At 38.0% G+C, this 24,783-nt stretch overlaps 1 protein-coding gene across 1 annotated transcript in view; it reads right to left on the minus strand.

The window, feature by feature from the left end:
* The window catches only part of LOC306888243 (SH3 and multiple ankyrin repeat domains protein 2-like), a gene marked incomplete at its 5' end in the record, with an annotated part of 43,245 nt that overhangs the window by 4,120 nt on the left and 14,342 nt on the right, over nucleotides 1–24,783 (minus strand). The window contains 12 exons of the mRNA XM_079446444.1: nucleotides 779–3,044; nucleotides 3,159–3,270; nucleotides 3,403–3,524; nucleotides 4,124–4,204; nucleotides 4,322–4,457; nucleotides 7,237–7,361; nucleotides 11,273–11,355; nucleotides 14,452–14,527; nucleotides 14,781–14,894; nucleotides 16,058–16,197; nucleotides 17,500–17,676; nucleotides 23,682–23,712. Coding sequence (XP_079302570.1) covers nucleotides 779–3,044; nucleotides 3,159–3,270; nucleotides 3,403–3,524; nucleotides 4,124–4,204; nucleotides 4,322–4,457; nucleotides 7,237–7,361; nucleotides 11,273–11,355; nucleotides 14,452–14,527; nucleotides 14,781–14,894; nucleotides 16,058–16,197; nucleotides 17,500–17,676; nucleotides 23,682–23,712 — 3,463 coding nt within the window. The remainder of the gene's footprint in view (nucleotides 1–778; nucleotides 3,045–3,158; nucleotides 3,271–3,402; nucleotides 3,525–4,123; nucleotides 4,205–4,321; nucleotides 4,458–7,236; nucleotides 7,362–11,272; nucleotides 11,356–14,451; nucleotides 14,528–14,780; nucleotides 14,895–16,057; nucleotides 16,198–17,499; nucleotides 17,677–23,681; nucleotides 23,713–24,783) is intronic.

The raw sequence follows: 24,783 nt of genomic DNA on the forward strand, positions 1-24,783 counted from the left end.
TTAAAACTCAAATCTGTGCTCAATGCTCATGTATCCGCCTAGAGCAGCCTTACGCTCGGCTGGTCCTTCCGACATTTGCTGCTGACTCTGATGTCTCTGTAGTGATTAAACATGAGATACAATTCATTTTGTGTATATTTAACAGGCGTTTGTGGTCTCATGAATCTATTATTTGTTCCTGGTCATATCGTTTTGGCTGAGCACAAAGTTGTTTAACGTTATATAATTATTTAGAACTTTACCGTAGTACAGCGCTGACTTTGTAGCATACGTTTGACTGAATTGTTTGCTTTTGTCTTTATTTCCTCTTATGTAAGCCTCTTATACTTTGTACTTATACTTTTATAATGGCTGTTATTGTTCATTAAAACTGTCAGGTGTTGCTTCCCGAATCGTACCATACTGTACTGTACTGACCCATACCACTCAGTGGAAACAGGACAAAAGTGTTCAGGGTTCTTTAAAATTACAGGCAGGTGTGTCCTGAAGGTTTGCTACCCCTGCAATATAATATTACGTCATAGCTGGAACATTTGGTTGAGGTTTAATCTTATTTCATTTGTTGTCCTTGATCTACCCCATGAGTGTCCAATCTTACACATCAATAAACACAGCTTTCTAGTTCTAGTCCACCAGTGATCTGTTTCTTTAGACAGCTTGTATATAGCTAGAGAAGAGACACCCTCTTAATTCTGACCACATTTTTCTGATCTCATTTGCTTATTTTGTTCAGAAATGTTGCACAGGGGACAGACTAGGCTGTTATTGTGCTGCTCACCTTGATCCAATACTTCTGGATCCTGCAGGTGGTGTCCCTCTCTGTGTTGGAAATCTGTCCTTGTTCATATGCTGAAGTTTGGAGCTAAGCTCATCGATCACATTGGCTTTAGAATCTGCATTCAGGGGGTTCGGGAGCTCATGGGGGTCCCACAGTTTAGTTCCTCGCTGAGCAAGCTTTTTGCGAAGCTCAGATTGTGCTCCACAACCCAGGGATGGAGGAGGGGCTGGTGGTGGCTGTCCGAAGGACTCAATGCTCTCGTGCATCAAAGAGTCCCTGTAAAGTGCACTGCTTTTATTGACTATAGGCTTCATTTTTGGCTTTGGTGGCACAGGTGGTCTGTCCATCGAAAGAGTCTGCCCATCTGGATAGGCTATACATGTGTCGTCAATTCCCTCTGATGAAAGAGTAGAGATACTGGACACTGTGGAAATTGTACTGTTGGCCTCAAAGTGAGGGTCCCCACTGTTCCGACTGTCGACTTCCTCGATGCCTGAGTCCGTGACGGGTTCAAACATTTCTGGAGGTGGTGGAGGGTAGGTGTGAGGAATCATGCAGTTTACAAGCCCCGAAAGACACTTGGACTCCACACCGTCAATTGTAGAAGCACGTGAATGATAAGCAGGTCCAATTGTTGCATTATTCTTTTTCTGCTTAAGAATCTCTGCTACCTGGTCCTCAGGAAGATCAATGCTGTTGGCAAACTCCAGAGGTGGAGGCAAGGGTTCAAACTCCTCATCAATATCCACTGAGGTCATTGGGGGAGGAGCAATAGGACAGGAAAACTTAACGGGCTCCTCCACAGAGGTGACAGAGGTGACAGAGGTGATGACGTTCCTCGTATGAGGTGGCTGGTAGTTGGGGGCTGTACGTTTGTCATTGGAATCAATGGGTGCACTGTCCATTCCTAGGGACTCTTCTTGTTCTAATCTATTAGGCTGACTGTTTCCTTGTGGCTTGGCCTTATCTTGTGTGTGGACCATGAGGAGCCCCGCTAACTTCTGCTGCGATGTGTTATTGGTGTTTTTCGTCTGCTCGGATGAATTACTTTCCTTTGCCTTTTCTGTTTCATGATTGGACTCTCTTGTGTGTCTAAACAAACCTCCACAATCTTTTCCTTGACCCACTGCAACTGTGGCAACAAAATTAGCTTCAATATTGGACCGTAGCTTTGTGTCTATGAAGAGTGGCTGGTTGAGGTTTGCTTTGTGAGGTTCTCCTCTAGGTGGAGGAAGAGGGGGTTGCACTTGCTCCTTCAGAGGTCTATTACATGCAGCTAGACCCAGAGCCAAGTGTGGACAAATATCACGAGCCTTTCCTGTTGTTTGGTTTTGCAAATCTCCGTTATTGAGACTAATGGGACTGTCTGTATTGGGGAAGCTCCTCGTGCGTGTTGTGAGGGGCTCAGTTGTTGGTTCTGGGATAGTAAAGTCAGCCATGTTGCCTCCACTTCCAATTTGCTGGACCTCTATTAAAGAATCCAGTGGAGCCATAAGCTTTTGTAAACTCTTATCGCTGGCAAACATGCCTTCATCTATGGACATAGACTGGCGTAAACGAGGGGTAGGGATAAATGGATCCTCGTCTCCGAGATCCATTGACAGGAAGGCTGGGGAGTTCTTACGTGCTTCAAGGCGCTTCTCACGGTCACGTACTGCTCCTGCAATAGCAGCTGCAAAAGGGTTGTTCACGCTGTGACTGCCGTCTGGTCGTAGTTGGCCTGGCAGCTCGGAGGCGGTAGTCTCAATTTCCATGCTACTCCCTCGGCTGCTTTTGCCACTACTGCTAGTTGAAGGCTCTTTGACAATAATGGTTGGTATTGGGATTGAACAGGTTTTCTCAGGGCTATCCTCAACATTTGGCTGCTTTACCAATATACCCTTCTTACGAGCTGGTTTTGGTGGGATATACAAGGTTTTGCCAACTATGTCTGAATATGGGTTCTCTGGCACGTGGGCCCTGTTATGGGAACACATGTTTTGCTGGGCAGCCAAAGGAGTTTGACAGTCATGTTGTTCAAAGTTCAGGCGATGGTACCCGACCACGTCTCTGTCTATAGTGTGGCATCTGCCTGTTGAGTTCTGTGTGTAAATAGGCTGGTTGGGCTCATATCCTTGTGCCATAGTAGTACCAAGGTTATAAGGTGGGGATGGAGGAGAAACGCCTGGAGGTGGGGGAATATTCTCAGAAGTGTCAGGCATAGACAGACTTCTGGTGAATTTGAGCAGTGGCGCTATCAGGAACTTCTTTTCTTCTCCTAAGATTCCTTAAGAAAGAAACATGTTTAGACCAACACCTGAATAAGCTGCTTAGCTTTTGCTTATTTTTTTTTTACAGTCACATCTTCACATCTTCAGTTGAGTAGCAAGTAAATATTTACCAATGGACTTTTGTCTTCTCATAGAGCTTTTTTGCACACGAACATAACTTCCATGGGATCTTCCAGGAACACTAGGGGGAACTACAGCAACTCCTGGCCTTTCAGACGTGGATGGCTATAAAACAGATTTGTTGATAGGAGCTCAATGTACACAAGACAGTTTTATGTATAATTATGCATCATGATTATAATCTAAAAGTGGTGTTTGTGTTTAATTTTAAATTACAAGACAAAAGCAATTTACATTAAAATCCATGGGTGAGGCCAAAAAGCGACTTGAGGGGCGGGGCTTGATCTTGGCAACTTTGTCCAGTGATCCTTTTTCATGCCCAAGCTTCTGTGACGTCACGGTCCCTTCAAATTTATCTGTAAAAGGCAGAAATGTCCAAGGGACAGGAGTAAAAATTGCATTCCATCTTTAACACAGGCCTCCTTTTTCTACAATAGTTTGATCACAGGGATACAGCGTAATTGCATTGTAGTAAACAATAAATAATGATCATTTTATAGACAATAAATAGACAACTCATATTGCATCATCCCTTCTGATTGCACACAGCAACAAACACAGAGACTAGTGCAGGATGAATCACGAACGAATGCTTCTTTTGAAAGCAATATTCCCTGTTCAATACAAGTAAGTGCAATCAACAGTGGCATAATGTTGATTGTCACATTACGACACATGACTACCCAATCCTTATGATGTTTTTACCTGTTATATAAGGATAGAAAGAACTGATCTGTCACTTCTTTTATCCCAGGCATTCTAAAAAACCAAAAGGACTGGATTTCGTGAATTAAACTCTTGGGCTGAAAATGGGCCGACGCAGAAATATAAAGCAGCCTTTAGGGATTGATCAGATCACTAACCCTAATCAAAGCAATAATAATAGTGATGCTTGACTTCACAAACACTACTCAAAACAGAGAACTTATTGTGAAATAGCAGTGATTTAACTCACCTAATTCTTCTAGTTCAGATGTCATGGACTTGGATCGCATTGAGAGTGCAGTTGTCGGGGCTCTCTTGGGTGGAGGAGGAGCTACGGCGATACAAAACACGTCTGTCAGTAAATATACACCCCACTGCCACATCTCAAAACAGGCCGTTTCCTTCCTTCATTTCTCCTGACTACACATGTGCAGTAAGAGTTTAGTACCTTTTTTACGGGTTTTGTCGTCTTGTTCGGGATTCCTGCTCACAGTCACCACTTTAAGGACGAGTCGGTTTCCTCCATGTTTAATCATGTTAACGACCTGCCGGTGTCCCATCTTCACCACATTTTGATGGTTGACCTGTAACAGAAATCACACTGCTCAGGATGTTACTGGTCGTTACGTGTTTGAAGGATCTGAAGAGGTGAATGGAGGAAGTTTACTACTGCAGCTGCAGGTCCAAAAGGAGGCCGACACCGCCAGTGTTGACTTTCTCAATGCATGTTCCTTGTGAATTATTTACTGAACGAGTTATTCCAGTGACGCCTGCAGCGCTCTAACTGATCTGAGAATATTTCAGCAATTATGACATCCGTATTTAAAATCACACACAAATGAATCATTCTTCTGAAGGCCGTTTCACACTAAGCACGATGCGAAAAAGTGAGGCGAATCGCCGACGAATGTTGCATTCCCACCGAGCGCGAAACCATTGATCGCCTTCTGCTAATTCACGCTGCACGCTAGCAGGCGCCAACCAACAATGCATTTTTCCTCAGATATGTGTCTCGTATATGGATTTAACATCGTCCGCTGCTCAATATACAACATTAAATTAAGATAAATAAAGTTTGGTTCTATGCCAGAAACACAAACTATCTGTAATGCTTACAAGAAAACATCTTAAAATACAAACAGAAGAAGCATCAAATCCACATTTGAACATTTATGTATGTTAATTATTAATGTGTTTGCTTAAAACCCACTTTAAACCATCATCGAGTGCTTAATAACTTCTGATTTTGATCAATCGAGAGGGGCAGGGCTCGCAAACTTTCTAAATCCCCAGTATCCCTTCGGGCAGGTACTCTTCAGATTTTGGTAGCCCGAAAATTAATTTAACTAGCCTAAATAAAATAAAGACCATAAATGTCAATCAAAACATTTTCAATACACACATATCAATGAATATCAAGGAAAGAGTTTTATTTTACTATTTACAAGGTATCTGCAGAATCTTAAAAATCTATTTAAGGCCATTTGAAAAATGTGAAAATCTATTGGGGGACATTTCTGGCACCTGAGCAAAATCCTTCTTTACACCAGACCTGTACAGCACGCACACAGAAACGTGAGTAACTTCTAACTTTAATGTGCTATTTATATTGGATTGGACCCTTGATGTGACTAAATGATGTGCATTTTAGGTTAAAGAGAAAACATGTTTACTGAACAATACACTGCAGTTCAAAAGTGCTCATCAAGGCTGTATCTATTTGATAAAAAATACTGAATATTATTTCACAAAATAATATTGTGAAATATTATTGCAATTTAAAATACATTTTAAAGTATATTAAAATAGAAAACATTTAATTAATTCCTATGAAGCAAAGCAGTATTTTCAGAGTCACATGATCCTTTAGAAATCATTCTAATATACTGTTTTTAATCAATGTTGGAAACAGTTGTACTGCTTTATTTTATTTTATTTTTTATACTGTATTTTTGGGACCTGATATATTTTTAAAATACAAGAAGTTAAAAAGAACAGTGTTTAGTCAAAATAGAGATTTTATGTTACAATATAAACTATTAAAAATGTTGGGGTCAGACACTTTCTTTTTTAAAGATACTTAAACTTTATTCAGCAAGGATGTGTTAAATGGATACAATTGATAGTAAAGACTTCTATTGTTAGAAAATATTTCTATTTTGAATAAATGCTGTTCTTTTAAACTTTTTATTAATCAAAGAATCAAAGAAAAAAGAAACACAGGTTCCAAATAAATATGAAGCAGCAGAACAGTTTCAACACTGATAATAAGTCAATCAGTATATTATTATGATTTCTGAAGATCATGTGACACTGAAGAGGAATGATGCTGAAAATACAGCTGCAGATCACAGGAATAAATTACAGTTTAAAGTATAGGTATTAAAATAGGAAACCAATATTAGAAATTGCAATAATATTTCACTATATCACTATTTTTATGTATTTTTGAAATAAATACAGCCTAGATGAGCAAGAGACTCAGTCAAACACCTGATAAATAACTGACCTTGTTTTTGAGTCTATAATATAGGGCTAATATAATATATTATCACAACAAACTATTTAAACTGATAGAATAGAATAGAATAGAATAGAATAGAAACTGACGCTAAACTTAAGCTGAGATCTGTAAGTTAAATATAAAACCGTGAACACATGAATTCTTCTATATCTGTCTAAACATGGTTATGAAGTACAGTTTGTACAATACTCTTGTGTGAGACTGAACATGTTTCAGAGTTCTGTTACCCATCCTCCGGTATTTCCAGCACTTAATCAAGCCACTCTTCTTTAATACATGAGGATGTTTTATTTCAGACGTCATTGTGTTTGTGTTGTCTCTCGTGTTGAGCGCACCGCAACCACTGAAGTATTCAGTTTCTACAGCGACTCATTCATATCGTTCTCTTTCTATGAAACCGGCTCTAACTCTGTCGTGACATCAGCTCTAGAGCGGTTTGCCCGAGCATTGCTATTCTTACCCTTTTACTGCAGCATTCAATCACATGGCTTCCCAACTCATTTTTGTGTGTGCGAGGCACATTATTTCTTCTGCGTGGCCGCGGTGGAAGAAGAGCGCGCTCAGCTTAGAGGGAACACTGCGTGGGATCCCTGTATTTAAGGCCCGTCGGGCAGGGCAGTGATACATGTTGGTAGCCCGACTGGAAAACAGAATAGCCCCGGGACATCGGGCTAGCGATTTTGCGAGCCCTGAGGGGGGCATGTTCGGTTCACCTAATTTTGTTATGGCCATGACATATCACATTCCCACGAGTTAATAAGACGTTCCCACGACAAAACTAAGTGAACGGAACATGTCCCCTCCCGGGCACCGTAGTGTACACTATGCAGGGCTCTCACCTCGATGACAAATTCCCCGGTGCGGAGCCCCATCTGCCAGGCGACGCCGCCCTCATCCACAGACTCCAGGTACTGCAGCGCGGGGAACGCAGGGGTCGGGATGAACTCCTCGATGGGGGTGTCTGCTGTGGAGCCCAAAACACAACAGAGCCTTCGTGTTATAATGATGCCAACTTCATGTGACGTCTGATTTATTTCTGTTGCACGCTCTCAACGACTCACAAAGTACAATCTGACCCAAAATTAACTCTCAAGACAAAAGCAAACTACATTAACACATACACAAAGGGAAAGGAAAGCTACAAAGGAGTGTATTTAATATAAAAGCCTCTGCATGTATTTTTCATGTGCTCCTTCCCTTCGGCAGAGATGCACCAGCTCTCTGAAAGCGACTACACAAACCAACAGTGACAACAGTTCCCATAAATCAGCCGCAGTGAGCAGAGAGAGGCTGTGCTGAAGATCCCACGGCTTTACAGAACAGGAGATGAACGTGCCTCCACTGGATCTTCCATGATTAGAGACCGGGGTTTCACTCTGTTTTGATGGTCCCTTTCACACATTCTGTTGACTACAGGTAACGCTTCAGACTGGACGGGTTAGGGTTAGAATAAATGGACATGTACTTGCCAAGTTACTTATAGTAAAGTCTGTTAGGAGACCATCACAATAAAGAGTCACTGAGACTGCTCTTGTACGTTCGGTCATGAGGGAGACATGTAAACAAACAGCTGTGACGAAAGCCACCTACAGTCAAACCAAAAATTATTCAGACACCAGATATCATTTTTGATATCTTACAGGACACTATAGTTCATTTATGTAAGTGAGGATAACAAAATAAAGTAAACTGTGACATATTATACCCAAACAATTCTTCATACAGTGGATTACCAGTAAAATTGATAAAAATATGGGAGCAAATATTATTCAGACACTTTGAGCTGATCATGTTTTGCTGAAGTGTTTTTAATTAATTGCTAAAGTGATGTTTTTCCACCACAGACTGAACACAATGAAGCATTGCTTGGTGATTGGTTGAGCTAAACTGGTTTTATCTAATTGTGTCTTAAATTTAACATCTGACAGCTATTCAACCAAATTCATTACAAACCTTTCTATCAAAGTTATCTGACATTATCAAGATCAATTTGTTCTGACGCAGTTTAACTCTTGAGTTCTTCTCATATTTAATCACCATTTTCTAAACTATAGCGAATAAACCGTGATATAATGGGAGAAATGTTGAAGGTGTCTGAATAAATTTTAGTTTGACTGTATATTTATTAGCATGATTACATTTTTCAGTGCAATTAATAAGAATACTGCAGGCACCCCTGATAGTATAGTATGCTTAGATGGCTCAAAGTGTGTGTGTGTGTGTGTGTGTGTGTGTGTAAAGGGGGAGGTGTTGCTACAATTTATAGCAATATTCTCAGTATTTTTCAGAGGGCAGGCTTTAAGTATAACTCGTTTGAAGTTATGGTGCTGCGTATAACATTATCTAGAGAAACACGTGTTAGTGATAAATCCCCTGTGATGTTTGTACTGGCTACTGTATACAGGCCACCAGGGCACCATACAGACTTTATAAAAGAATTTGCTGGTTTTCTATCTGAGTTAGTACTGGCTGCAGATAAAGTCTTAATTGTTAGCGATTTTAATATCCGTGTCGATAATGAAAAAGATGCACTAGGATCAGCATTCATAGACATTCTGAACTCTATTGGGGTTAGACAACACGTTTCAGGACCTACTCATTGTGGAAATCATACTCTAGGTTTAATACTGTCACATGGAATTGATGTTAGTGGTGTTGAAATTCTGCAGCAAAGCGATGATATCTCAGATCATTATCTAGTCTTGTGTAAACTCCATATAGCTAAAACTGTAAATTCTACTCCTTGTTACAAGTATTGAATTGAACTGCTGGTTCGTCTGGCCAGAGGAGAACTGGTCCCCCGACTGAGTCTGGTTTCTCCCAAGGTTTTTTTCTCCATTCGGTCACTGATGGAGTTTTGGTTCCTCTGGCTTGCTTAGTTGGGGACACTTCATTTCCAGCGATATCATCGACCTGATTGCAAAGACACTATTTAAACTGAACTGAGCTGGACGATGACATCACTGAATTCAATAGGGGAGAGCGGGGCACAAAGTAACACTTTTTGACTTTCTCAAATTGTGTAAATCCACTTCCTGTTCAGATTATATATTTTTTTATCCACAGTAATTTCACACTTGTCTAGTACAAATATGTCGCTTTGTTTCATAAATACAGTGTATACGTTTTTCTTTATTTACCCTCAAAAATTGGAAGTGAAATGTGACAACAAGCCCCATAGGTGGGGTACATTGTAACAGCTGAGGGGAACGTTGTAACATGACCATATGACAGCCTAAAATGTGATCTGATCTTATGAAAAAAATATACAAGACAAACTAAAATATTTTGTCAATAAAATAAAATGATTATTTATTTTAAATAAAATAATGGCGTTTTTTTAATAATTAAAAGTAATCTGATTTTTGAGTTTGACAATGAACACATTGCAACCATGCCTGGGACGGCCCATATAAACGAGTCAAAATGCTTTCCATGTCTTGAAATAATAATTTCTGAACAATAAACAATGATTGTCAGTCTTTATTCACCTGTTTCTCGTAAGTAAATAGTGTGAATTACATCGCTAATGTCATAGAATAGCACGGCAGGGCAGATTGTAACGCAGCGTTACATCTTACCCCATCTGCGCAGCTTTCATTTAAAACCGGTTCGTGTCTTCTGCTAGTTATCGAAGCATTAAACAACTATCTAAACTGATAAATAACAGATTGGAGATTAAAATAATAGCAGATTTGTCTCATTTTAAATTAGTAATAAAAACTGAGATGAAAAATTTACTTAAGCCAGAAATATAATTTTACTATGGTAAAATAAATGTTCAGCGATATCTTTCAAAGATTTTTGAATTTTGGCGCACTTTTTTTCTCTATATAATGTTGATATGGTAACTAGTAAATACTGTAAATTTGGTTACGCTAGCATGTGTGGAAATATTTAAAAAACGTGTGTTACAACTAACCCCGCGTTACCCCGCGTTACTCCCCTAATAAAATGCCTTTAACTGAAACTCTCTTTTTTTATCTTTTCATTTTACATTATTGACACACTATTTTCCTTTTTTGATATTGTGCAGTTGATTTGATACAATTTACATTGTTAAAAGCGCTATATAAATAAAGGTGACTTGACTTGTGTGTGTAAGACTCCTTGTGAAAAAGCAGCACACTTTAGCATAATTTTAAAAAGCTCAAAATAATATGTATAAATGTGAACTGAATGTAATGTTTTCACTGCATCTTTATGTAATTTCATAATGACTTATTTTGTCTTTGAAATATGATTAAAGTTACAGCTGAATTCACTGACATTTATGATCAAGTTCAACTAAAATATAATTGAATGTCATTTCTATTGAAACCTGACAGTATTGCAGTTAAATGTATTTATTTTTGCACATTATCAATTTAGTACATTTAAAATATGTTTAGTTTAAATGTCATTTCAAATAACACCCTACAGTTAAGATTATAGTCAAGTAGTTTACATGTGCTTTAGTGTGTTATTCAACATTCAAACACGACAAAGATTATTAAAACAATTATTTAAAATAAAATTAAATACACTTTCTTTAAAATTTAAACGTACATCTTGACATCTAAGAGCACTTTTAAAATGTCTGCTGAAGTCACTTAAGTGGTAATTTATTTAATTAATATTACATCAACTTTTTTAATGCAAAACATATACTTTTAAGATTTGAAGTACACTACAAGTGCTCATACAATTAAGTGCACTTCTTTTGCAGAAGAGATGAGCTCTGACAGGATAATCATTTCTAGTCTGAATGCTTGTGTTCTTCATCATGACAGATCTTCATCACTGTGTGTGTGTGTGTGTGTGTGTGTGTGTGTGACTGACAACCAATGTTTCGTGATGATGAAGATGAAGGTGATGATGAAGATGAGGTCTCACCTTTAGCTCCTCGCAGCACAAACCCGAAGCCTTCATTCTCCTGCTTCAGTAAAACCACCGTTTTCTGCTCGGTCACACAGTCGCTGTGGAGGAAATGACGCGCGTTATTCAAGCCCTTCATCATCCTCATCCTCCTCATCCTCACCGCCGCGCGGTTCATCATGACAGATCATCGGTATCGATCACTCGATGTCTCCGGTGATGAATGGCGATGATCATAAACGCGCGCGTTCCTCGCGTCTGTCCATCATTACCGCGAGCTCCCGTTCACTTATCGCCTCAATAACGCGACGCTCTCAGCGTGAGACGCGATGCAACGACGCCTGACGCATGTGTCACAGACCCGCGTCATGTTTGCCAACTTCAGAAAGTAAAATAAGGGACAATCGTGTTTTTTTGCTTTTTTTATAGGAAAATAAACACTCCAAATATGTGTAACGTTACTGTACATCGTGAATGCCAGTGTCTGTATTGGTGATGAATTGAAGTAATTTATAGGACAGCTACATCAATACATTTAAAGTACCATCATCCTCTCTTCAAAATTATACAATTTTAAATGTTTTTTCCCCCCAAGAGTTTTCCAAGACAGGTTAGGTTTTGTCATTTTGTTGCAACCATGTACAGTACGAATGAATGAACAAGCATATGTTTCCATTAAACTCAATGAATTAGTACTGGCTGCTTTTAAGACTTTTTTGGTCTTTTTTTTTTTAATGAGGCCCAAGGTTAAGAATATACAACCCGAATTCCGGAAATGTTGGGACATTTTTTTTTTATATTTGAATAAAATTAAAACTAAAATAATTTCAAATCACATGAGCCAACATTTTATTCACAATAGAACATAGATAGAACATAGACATTTTCAAATTTCAATTTCATTTCAAATTTGATGCCTGCTCCAAGTGTCAAAGTAGTTGGGACGGGGCATGTTTACCAGGGTGCAGCATCTCCTCTTCTTTTCAAAACAGTTTGAGGAAGTCTGGGCATCGAGGTTATGAGTTTCTGAAGTTTTGGTCCCATTCTTGCCTGCTTTAGCTTTTCAGCTGCTGAAGAGTTTGTGGTCGTCTTTGACGTATTTTTCGTTTAATGATGCTTCAAGCGTTCTCTATAGGTGAAAGATCTGGACTGCAGGCAGACTCTTCTACTACGAAGCCATGCTGTTGTAATAGCTGCAGTATGTGGTTTTGGATTGTCCTGCTGAAATATACGTCATCTGGAGGGGAGCATGTGTGGCTCTAAAACCTTTATATACCTTTCAGCATTCATAATGCCTTCCAAAACATGCAAGCTGCCCATACCGTATGCACTTATGCACCCCCACACCATCAGAGATGCTGGCTTTTGAACTGAACGCTGATAACACGCTGGAAGGTCTCCCTCCTCTTTAGGCCGGAGGACACGGTGTCCGAGATTTCCAACAAGAATGCCAAATTTGGACTCGTCTGACCATAGAACACTTTTCCACTTTGAAACAGTCCATTTTAAATGAGCCTTGGCCCACAGGACACGACGGCGCTTCTGGACCATGTTCACATATGGCTTCCTTTTTGCATGATAGAGCTTTAGTTGGCATCTGCAGATGACACGGCGGATTGTGTTTACTGACAGTGGTTTCTGGAAGTATTCCTGGGCCCATTTAGTAATGTCAATGACAGAATCATGCCGATGAGTGATGCAGTGTCGTCTGAGGGCCCAAAGACCACAGGCATCCAACAAAGGTCTCCGGCCTTGTCTCTTACACACAGAGATTTCTCCAGTTTCTCTGAATCTGTTGATGATGTTATGCACTGTAGATGATGAGATTGGCAAAGCCTTTGCGATTTGACGTTGAGAAACGTTGTTTTTAAAGTATTCCACAATCTTTTTATGCACTCTTTCACAGATTGGAGAGCCTCTGCCCATCTTTACTTCTGAGAGACTCTGCCTCTCTAAGACATCCCTTTTATAGCTAATCATGTTACAGACCTGATGTCAATTAACTTAATTAGTTGCTAGATGTTCTCCCAGCTGAATCTTTTCAAAATGTCTTGCTTTTTCAGCCCTTTGTTGCCCCCCGCGCCAACTTTTTTGAGACCATCAAATTTGAAATGAGCTCATTTAGTGGATAAAAGTAAAAAATTTCTCTGTTTAAACATTTTTTTTATGTTCTCTATGTTCTATTGTGAATATAATATTGGCTCATGTGATTTGAAAGTCTTTCATTTTATTCAAATTTAAAAAACATCCCAACATTTCTGGAATTCGGGTTGTAAGTTATTTAAATGTAAAATTGCCTTTTTGATCACATCTTCCCACAGAAGGTTTTTCCAAACAAAACTGAGAAAAATCAAATGCATAAATGCAATTTCATTTCCTCATAGAAAGCATAAAATATTCTAAATGATTAAGAATTAACAAGTAAACAAAAAAAAATCTAATTTCATTTTCATAATCAATACGGTACAACACTGGATCATAATTAAAATTATGGCAAAGTTAGACCTAACAGCTCAAATCCAAGAATCTAACGCTAAATCTCAAGCAACTGACATGCTTCAATACGTTAGGCTTGTCAGTCGAGATGAGCGGGTTTTTAATGGTGTAATAATACCAAGACTTATGTAGATGTAGACAGGACTTAATAAAACAATACACACTTCATATGTAAACATCCTTTGGGGCAGTTTAACTCCTAACAACTACTTACTGCAGTAAAATCACTTTAACATTGGCCTCTCAAAGACTATTCTCTTATTATATAAGCTCTAAAATTTCCAAACAAGCTCATTATATAATTGTCAAGATTTCAAAGACATTTAAAGCCTCCTGTGCTTCATAATTTAAGGCTGCATCTCCTGTCTGAGGATGTGTTTTTAATTAAAAAGGTCATAATAGAGGTATAAATTGTCCTTGATCTTGTGACATAAGAGATCATTGTGGAAAAAAACCTAAAACTTAAGTTCAAACGTGTACTGAAATGATCTGAATAATGACACTATTGTTACAGCAGAGTTTGGATTTGTCTCATATTTGATCAAGTTTGCACGATTGATTCTGTTATTTTTTCTGATTATTACAGTGAAGCCGCTTTGACACAGTTAGTTAGATAGTGTTGTGTAGTACTACAGAAACTTGACTTGAAGGTTTTCTGAGAAGAACTGTATGCTTTCAATCAGGTCCGGTTGAGTTCTTACCTGTCGATGCTGTCATAGGAACCAACAGTGAAATGTCTGAAGAGTTTTTTCCTGTCGCTGCGCTCCATTCTGCTCTCTGGTGAACAAATGACAACATTATAACAAATCATCTTATAATGAAGAGTATCTGGAAGCAGCTGGAGGAATCGGACATTACTGCCTTCGATCAGCATATACTGAAAATCTCTGATCAATGAACAACTCGTTTAAATATTTAGCAAAGGCTTTTAACTTTACAGGTGAAGAATAAAGCAGCACAAGCAGTTCATCCTGATGGGAAACAGTCCTGTGATGGTCTCTCTCACCACAGACACTCCTGAGGGACTTACTTGGTCTCTCTTTGTCAGGTTTGACAGGAATCTCTTCCAGACACCTGGCAGGGAACCAGCCCACCTGCCCTCGACAGATGCCCTCCCAGTATCCGCCTTCACCCACACTCAGAACTGCACAAGACACAAGACAACTGAAGGAAGGGAACACAGACGACTGATATGGAGGGTGTTTTCTGCCAACTTTAAATACATCAATTCAATTTTAAAAATTAAAACCAGATTAACCATTTCATTATAGAAAACTGTGTGCAAAATATGTGCCAAAATTGAAACTGAAACGAGTATCACATGAGCATTAACTCTTTCCCCACCAAACACAGAATGTTCCTGGTTTCCGTGTTCTTGCTGTTAAACGCTAGGGGCACTATCTCCTGAATCAGTCTAGAATCACTCGATCAAAAACACAGACCAAGAAGATGCAGAAACGAGTGATCTTATTTGTAAGCATATGCATGTGAAAAATAATGCGCTCATCAACACTAACTGCATATAAAGGAATACTGCCTAATGTTACAGAGTGAAATGTCAATCCAGAAAGCATTAAAGTCCTGTGCAAGCTTTGGGATACTGATGGAAGACATCTACTGCATCTTTGCTTTGACAGTATTACTGAATATGATCCAGATGTAGTATTTGATAAAAATTAGATTTTCTCAGCTTTTTGCTTAAAATGTTGCTTTTTTTTATGAATCCTACTTGCATTCAAGTGTTGATAAAAAAAACAACAAAAAATTATGTTTTTAAAGTAGCGGGTCTGATCTTTATTTTGATGTATTGCATGTTCAGATATTCATACAACAAAATATTCAGGAGGCCATGAAATTTTAGTGAAAATCAGCAAAAATGCTGGCGGTGGCTGGAAACTTTAAAAAAAAAAAAAAAAAACGCTGGCGGGGAAAGAGTTAAAACGCTTTGTAAAAACTGCCTTTGCATTTTCTGTTTTAATATTGGCAGTCTTGCCTCGAGATTGCATTGAAAATTAAATGTCAAATCACCAGCTGCATTTTATTTTTCAGTTTGACAGGGACAATGCATGGTCACAGTGAAAATGAAAAATAAATCATTTTCAATTGTGGCACATATTTTGCGTACAGTTCTCTATAATGAAATTATTAATCTGGTGTTCATTTTTATAATTGAGTTGATTTATTTAAAAATGACGGAAAATACCTTCTATAAACTGAAAGGAGAAATTAGAAGTTCACAGCCACATCTATATTCATCTATGAACTATTCAAATACATGTGTATGCAGTGAGATTTGACCGCACTGACCTCTGACCCTTTCATTCTTGTGCAGGCTGATTTCTCCGCCAGCTTGAGGTTGGTATGAGCGGACGACGATGAAATGACGGCCGGGAACAGCGCTGTACAGCTTCCTCCTGGAGCTCTGGCCACACGGCCGGCCATTGGCACTGCAGGAGCAGAAACACATTCACTACACATACAAGCAACGCTTCTCTGAGAACTGCATTCATATCAGATGTAAATGTAAATGGGTTAATATTACATAACATATTAGAATATATGGCACACAGAGACAGCCAAGCGCTGTATTACTGTCCTTTAAATCCTGGAAGAGCTCAGTCCTGCTGGAGACTGTTAAACATGAACAAAAAACCTGAAGAATGTCAAAAGCTCAAAAAATGTCAGATCTTGCCAACAATACCAGAAACGTATTCTGACCCATCCTCAATTCATCCTCTCTCCATCACAATGGGGTTTGATATCAAAATAGTCAAGAGAAAGTCAAGTCTGACAGAGGAAGATCTGTGTTATTACACCAAAGACAACAATTTGAAAATGTGAAAATAAAATAAAACCTGTCATGGAAAGTTGACCCAGTAGGTACGGTGGGTTGAAAAACATGGGTGTCAGTGTAAATATTGTACATGCATTGATTTCAATTCATTATTTTTTATACCAGCTTTTATACAAAAACATATAAAATACATAAAAACACATAACAATGGGCTAACAATTGAAAACAAAAACATAAAACCAGTGTATGTGTCCATTATGCTGATTAATTGATCTGCTATAACATTTGAACTGTAAAAATGTTGTTGTTTTTTCTTCATTGCTTTCTGTGTTCACTTCAGGGCTACATATGTCCACAGCTGCAATATATATATATATAACAATTGTTATTCTCTGTCCCGTCCTTATTTTCTAAACTAAACTAAACACGTTAGCTGGATTAAATATGTACCTTCAGTCATATATGTGTCTCTGGAGCACAAAAGCAGTCATGAGTAACACAGGTATATTTGTAGCAATAGCCAACAATACATTGTATGGATCAAAATTATACATTTCTCTTTTATGACAAAAATCATTAGGATATTAAGATCATGTTCTATGAAGATATTTTGTAAATTTCCTACCGTAAATATATCAAAACTTCATTTTTGATTAGTAATATGCATTGCTAAGAACTTAATTTGAACAACTTTAAAGGAGATTTTCTCAATATTTAGATTTTTTTGCTCCCTCAGATTCCAGATTTTCTAATAGTTGTATCTCAGACAAATATTGTCCAATCCTAACAAACCATACATCAATGGAAAGATTATTTATTCAGCTTTCAGAAGATGTATAAATCTCAGTTTCAAACAAATTGACCCTCATGACTGGTTTTGTGCTCCAGGGACACATATGTGTGTGAAGGGAAGGGATAAAAGCTGAACGTATCTGTTTGGTGATCTCTGTCCTACCATTTCTGCGGCGTGCTCTGCTCGTCCTCCAGGCTGATGGACAGGGAATGGCTGCTCGGGACGGTTCTGCCGCCGCGGCCCGTCATCTTTCTCTGTCCGCTTGGGTCTCTCTGCATCTTCTGCGGGGACAGACTGAGCTGCTCTGGACTCATGGCATGCGTCACCAGGTTGTTGTCACTGTTGGAGCACAGCAGCGTCCGAGACACAGAAAGACTGTTCTTCTGGAGAGGCCGTCGCTGCCTGGAGTTCAGCGGGACCTCGGGGAACCGCACTGACACACACACACACACACACACACACACACACACACACACACACACACAAAACAGAAGACAGCTCAGCTGAAGAGCAGCCCATCATAAATCCATTAAAGTGTTAGGACCAAAGATGTGGTTAAAGGGAACTATGAGGGGGATGCAAAAAAATACAATGACAAGAATCTTTGTAAGTGTAATAACAGATGTATTAGAGCTAATATAGTGAGTGAAAACTGCAGTACGAGTTCAGTAACATCATGTTTGAGATGTAAAAGTGTTACCAGTGATTTTAAACCAGCTCACGGTGAAATAAACATTAACACTTATATATGAACAACCTTCATCACTCATGAGATTCATTTCTGTGCAGATCTTAAATAAACAATCTCAAGATATGAGACTAATAACACTTAACTATGGGAACTATAATCTATTTTAATTTAAGTGGATATAACACGGTGTTCATTGTGTTGTAAATCATCATAATCTTTAAAAAAATAGGTATTACACTGCAACCTTAATACATTAAGTTTATTTATAAAATCATACAAAATGTAAATTTTTTAAGACATTTTGTATTATGCATGCATTATAACAACACCCTTATAACACATTAGGTAACACTTTGTTACAACAGTCCACTTCAGACATTCTATTAACTATAAGGAACTTTGTAACTACATGTCAACTAGCTCTCATTAGAGTATCTGTAGACTGTTAGTTTAGGGTTAGTAGAATAAGTTGACAGTTGCAAAGTAACTTATAGTCAGTAGAATGCCCATCAAAAAAAAAGTGTGAGCTGATATCTAGTCTACTAATGACTGCTAGTTGACATGGAGTCGCACGGTTAATTATAGTTAGTAGAATAAAGTCTAAAGTGGACTGTCAAAATAAAGTGTGGCTATGCATTATAAATACAGACTTCACAGCAAGTGTTATTGAGCGAACCCTTTAAACAAGTTTATTGGCAGCCGCTGATTGTTTAATGAAAGTTACTCCCATAATGTGTGCAAAGTGTCATAAGGTGAAGATTATGGATTTGCTTGGGGAAATAATAATAAAATACACTAACACAAATGATAACTGTAGAATAAACGATCACAGTAAACCATCATGTATGCTTAAAGTGAAGGTTGTGCACTGTAATGTAATATTTCTTTTCTTGTTATATTAATGGTATCACTGTGTGTGCTTGCAGCAGATTTGAATGAGTTTGGATGAAAATAATTTGACTGTTCAATGCCTGGTAAGTTTAATTCCTGTTCATACCAAATAAATAAAAGATACAAAATTTAGCAAATCATTTTTTTCTGTTGTGACCAAGATCAATACTGCTTGTACTTTCAGCAATTTTTGCCAAAAAGGGAAAATCACTCACGCCATTCATGTTTAAATACAAAGCAATTCATCAGACATTGCATAATTGATGCATCGTGTGTTCATGGACATTTTAATTAGTACCAACAAGACTGGTAAATTTATATGAATGTGATGTATAAGGAAAAATGTGTATGAATGACCATGTAACAGGTTTCATTTTAAAGAGGGAGCTGTGAACAAACATGTTTCTGTTGCACAATACAAACAGAGTTTAAAATCAAACTTGAAGCACACATCAGAGGTGGTTATTTTTGGTCTGTAAAACACTCTTGTATGTGGTACTTCCTTATGCAACTTCCTTAAAAACAGCTCCAGCATCTTTATTTACAGAGTCAAAAATGTCATTTTTAAACTAGTATCATCTGTAATAAACCGATTCAAATCACAAATACCTAATCACTTCTTTACAAATACATTTTCCTCAGAATCTGCATTTACTTAGAGAACAAGAAGAAAATATTAAAACTACAAAGAAAAAATAAAACTTCCCTGATCAGGTTCACATAATAAATAAAAAGACTTCATCTAATTAATATCAGCAATTCTCAACAGGAAAAACATATCAGAAGAGTAAACAGTCTCAAGATCATGGAGCTCAGACCTGAAGCCAGACTGTGTCAGGGTTCAGATGTTCAGATGGCATATTCTGGAGATGCTTATAATATAAAAGATTGTGCTACATGGAAAAAACCCCAAAACCAAACATTACTGTCCTGATCAGAATTTATCCTTCCAATATTTTCTTTTATATTTCTAGGAGGATCCAGTCTATTTATGCCAGTGTGTATGAGCAATAAGATGATCAGGACTCTTCTCATATATAGCTGGGGAATCAACCGTTTCCATTTAGACAACTTTACAAGAACATCCTACCAACCGCTTCCCGTTCTTCATTTCTGAGATGAACTTCCTTTACTGTTGCCATAATGCTTTTTTTGCCATTAAGTTTGGCTGATGATGGCCCTTCATCTTCTTTTATTTCTCCAACATCTTATGGTTTTCGAACTGTAGTCTAATGGTAATGTCATCTGTCCTCTCACTGTTAATTTAGGTCTTCATAAACACAGTAAGGTCTCTACTGAGTCCTCTCTTCATCTGAACTGGTACACCTGGTGAACCACCTCCTCTATTAACCAACATCTGACCAATAAATAAAAAAAAAAAATCCTCCAAACCCATAGCACTCAAGAAACTAAAATGAGCCACACAGTCCTGCTGGCTTCATCTGGCCCCCGACTGAGCCTGGTTTCTCCCAAGGGTTTCCTCCATTCTGTCACCGCTGTGGCCCTTTGGTTTGCTTAGCTGAACACTTGACTGATTGCACAGACACTAATGAAAGAGAGCTGAACCAGATGATGACATCACTCAATCATGAACGGACTTTAGCTGGAAAAAGGACTCTTTGTCATTGTCTTCTTGCATTATTGACAAACTGTTTTCCTGTTGGCACAATCAGTATTTTATAAAGTGACGACTGTTCATTGAGAAAAACTGTTGATTGTTAATGATAACTAACGCAATAAATAATGTTTACACATAGCACGCACTTTCAATGTTAAGAAATGTAAAAGTATAAATGAACATAAACCAAGATTAATGCTGTAATTAAAAATGTGTCATTCATTTTTAGTTCACATTAACTAATGCACTGAAGGGATAGTTCATTCAAAAATAGAAATTCTGTCATTAATTACTACCTCATTTATTCATTTATTACTAATTACGACCCTCACATCGTTCCAAACCCGTAAGACCTTCATTCATCTTCAGAACACAAATTAAGATATTTTTTTATGAAATCCGAGAGCTCTCTGACCGTTCATAGACTGCAAGGGTCCTTACACGATCAAGGTCCAGAAACATAGCAAAGACATCGGTAAAATAGACATCATGGGTTCAACCATAATTTTATGAAGCTACAAGAATACTTTTTGTGCGCAAAGAAAACAAATGCTGTTACATGGACTATTTTACTGATGTCCTTATGACCTTTCTGGACCTTGACTGTGGTAGTTCTCTTGCTGTCTTTGGACTTCATCAAAATATCTTAATTTGTGTTCTGAAGATGAACGAAGGCCTTGCGGGTTTGGAACGATATGAGGGTGAGTCATTAATTACACCTGTAATTAAGAGTCTGTTTTTGAGTCTGTTAACCTGAACACCTTGATCAAGACTGTGTCTAGCCTGAAACCCACAATGTGTCCCCAGGATGTTATTCCATCACGCTTTCTTGGGCAGATTCTTGACACTGTTGGCCCTGACTTGTTGTCTGTTATTAGTAAATGTCTCCAAACTGGAACTGTTCCTCATGACTTCAAACTTGTCACAGTGCGACCACATCTTACAAAAACCAAACCTGGACTCGACATTGTTGACTAATTTTCGTCCCATTTCAAATTTGCCTTTATCTAAAATTCTAGAGAATTTCCTGATAGGAGGTATGTTGTCAATATTGGGCATCGTTCCTCCTCTGAGATACACTTAAGATCTGGTGTACCTCAGGGATCGATTCTTGGTCCTGTATTGTTCTCCCTTTATATGCTTTCTCTAAGGTTCATCTTTAACAAATATGGGGTCTCTTTCTATATGCAGATGATACCCAAATTTATATCCCTTTAAAGCATGGTAGTAAGCATGTCATTAGGCCTATATTGGATTGTTTGGGGGAACTGAAACTTTGGCTTGAAACTATTTTTGTGCCTCAACGAGAGTAAAACTGAATTCATTGTGTTTGGTCCCAATGAACAATGTGTACACGATTTCGAACTACATCTCTGTGACAGTACAGTACCACATGCATCAGAAATTTGGGTGTTTGGTTTGATAATAATTTTAAATTTGATAAGCAGATATGTACTGTGGTCAAGTCCTGTTTTTATCATATCCATCTTCTTTCAAAAGTGAAGTTGTTTCTAGCTTTAAAGAAGCTTGAAAAAGCAATGCACGCATTTGTTACATCTCGGCTTGACTACTTCAATTCTTTGTATGTTGGTGCTTCTCAGTCCAGTGTAAGAAGCTCGGAAAGCACAAATATGAGACTATTACACCGGTTTTAATCTCACTTCATTGGCTTCCAGTTAAGTATAGAATCGATTTTAAAATTTTAATGTTTGTTTTTAAATCTCTTCACAATCAGACCTCACAGTACTTGTAACAGCCTTACACTCCATTGAGATCACTCAGGTCTACTCATTCTGATCTGTTGCAAGTCCCTAGGACAAGACTAAAAACCAGAGGTGACCGTGCTTTTTCTGTTGTTGGCCCAAAACTATGGAATAGTCTCCCCTCTCACATCAGAACTGCACCAAACTTATCTGTTTTTAAGTCCACTCTTAAGACCTATTTATTTTCTTTGGTGTTTAATATCCCTTGATTCATTGTTTTATGAACTCATCCCATGTTTACAGCATGTGTTTTATAATTGAATTTTCTGTAGCTGTGTTTTAAATTGGTCATTGTTTGTATAGTGTTGTAAAGCTCTTTGGTCAACTTCGGTTGCTTTTAAATTGTGCTATATAAATAAAATTGTATTGTATTGTATTAAGAAATGCATTGGAGCCTGTACCCCTTAACAATAGCTGCTGTATAAACATGTTGCTCATTGTCTAATATTAACAAAAACAATCTTATTGTAAAGTATTACCATATGTTTATTTTGACCCAAAACAGAACCAGTGTCCTTTACTGGACACACACAGTGCAGTATTGAGTCCCGGGGAACCCAAACCCAACATGATATTACGAGTCTTTGCTTCTTTGCAAAACTACCATAAGCAATTGACTTTTCTTCTTTTTTGATAAATGACAATAGAGAAACAGAGAAAAGAAGAATGGACACGACTGATCATAAAACGCATCAGACAAACAACACTTACAGAGAGATCGAGAGGAGAGCGAAAGACAAAAAAGTGCAAAGAGAGGAAAAAAGAAACAATATCAGATGTAAGGTTAACACAAGGAGCACCATGAGGAGAGCCAGATCTCCTCCGTACATAACGGCAGAACCATGTGTGTTTAAATCCTTTCACACGGCAGAACAGACCGCAGGATTTTGAGGGAAATCTGTGAGTTACGTAATGCTTGGAGCAATCAGTGTTTTCTCAAGAACACAGGATCAGAACCAGCATCAATGAAAATCTGGTGAAAATCCTCTGGCCACGCTAACAGTGACTGAAGTGACACCTGAACTACAGTCGAAAGAGTTTGTGACATGAGGTAAAACATCTTAACATTACATAAGAGAAGAGCCGAGTCCTTCCACAGAGGCTTCAAACAGAGACCAGCATCTCAATCCTTACAGAAAAATATTATTTACTATTTACCACACAACATCCTCATCCTTGAAAACTCCATTTAAAACAATTAAGATTATTTTTAAGCCTTATTTTAATGCTGATCTGGGAGAAGAATGATATTTAGAAGTGCAAGTTGTTAGAAAGCAGGAGTGAAGAGTGTCTAAGTGCAAACATTGCAATTCACAGTATCAGACAGCATCAGTGTGTTTCTAAATGTCTCACACTCTCAATCAAAATGACACAAAACTACCACTTGTCCAAGACATGGGTGAAATGTGTCCCTGCAGCACAAAAGCAGTCATGAGTAACACAGGTATATTTGTAGCAATAGCCAACAATACATTGTATGGATCAAAATTATACATTTCTCTTTTATGCCAAAAATCATTAGGATATTAAGATCATGTTCCATGAAGATATTTTGTTAATTTCCTGCCGTAAATATATCAAAACTTCATTTTTGATTAGTAATATGCATTGCTAAGAACTTAATTTGGACAACTTTAAAGGTGATTTTCTCAATATTTAGATTTTTTGCTCCCTCAGATTCCAGATTTTCAAATAGTTGTATCTCAGACAGATATTGTGCTATCATAACAAACCATACATCAATGGAAAGATTAAAAAATTCAGCTTTCAGATGATGTTTAAATCTCAATTTAAAAAAAAAATGGACCCTTATGACTGGTTTTGTGGTCCAGGGTCACAAATGATTTCATAAATAAATAAAGTATAGTGTAATGCTGCATTACAATATGTCTTGAATTTGCATGCATTTTGATGTTTACAGCTTTGTTTGCACTATCAAAGATGGCTGTTTATGAATGCTGCATAAGCAAATTGTGATGCCAAGGGTCAGGCTTTATTAAAATCAAAAAAAAAAAAAAAAAGTAAAAACTGTAACTTGAATGCAATGTAAGTCGCTTTGGATAAAAGCGTCTGCTAAATGCATAAATGTAAATGTAAATGCATAAATGTAAATCAAATTAATTAAAATCATCTTTCTGCTAAATCATGAAAACGGTTCACTGGATGTTTTTATTTGCCCTTTGCTTTCGAGATGTTGTGCATGTTGCGGTGAAACTACGTGAAATCAAGAGCGCACAAAAATTAAGATTTGTAATCATCTCAGCAAACTGCAGATGGTACTCTTACAACAAAACCAACATTTCAAAGCGACAACGAAGCGCGCTCAAAGAGCTGGAGAAACTCCTGCAAGAGACGAGTAAATCAGCGTAATTCAACACACCTCTCTCTGCTGTGCAGCAGGCAGAACCCATGACCCAAACGATTCCAGTCCCTACAAAATCCCATCCCAGATCAGAGAGGAGGAATGGAGTCCGGAGAGGAGC

This window comes from Barbus barbus, assembly GCF_936440315.1.
Source record: "Barbus barbus genome assembly, chromosome: 22".
NCBI classification, from domain to species: Eukaryota; Metazoa; Chordata; class Actinopteri; order Cypriniformes; family Cyprinidae; genus Barbus; species Barbus barbus.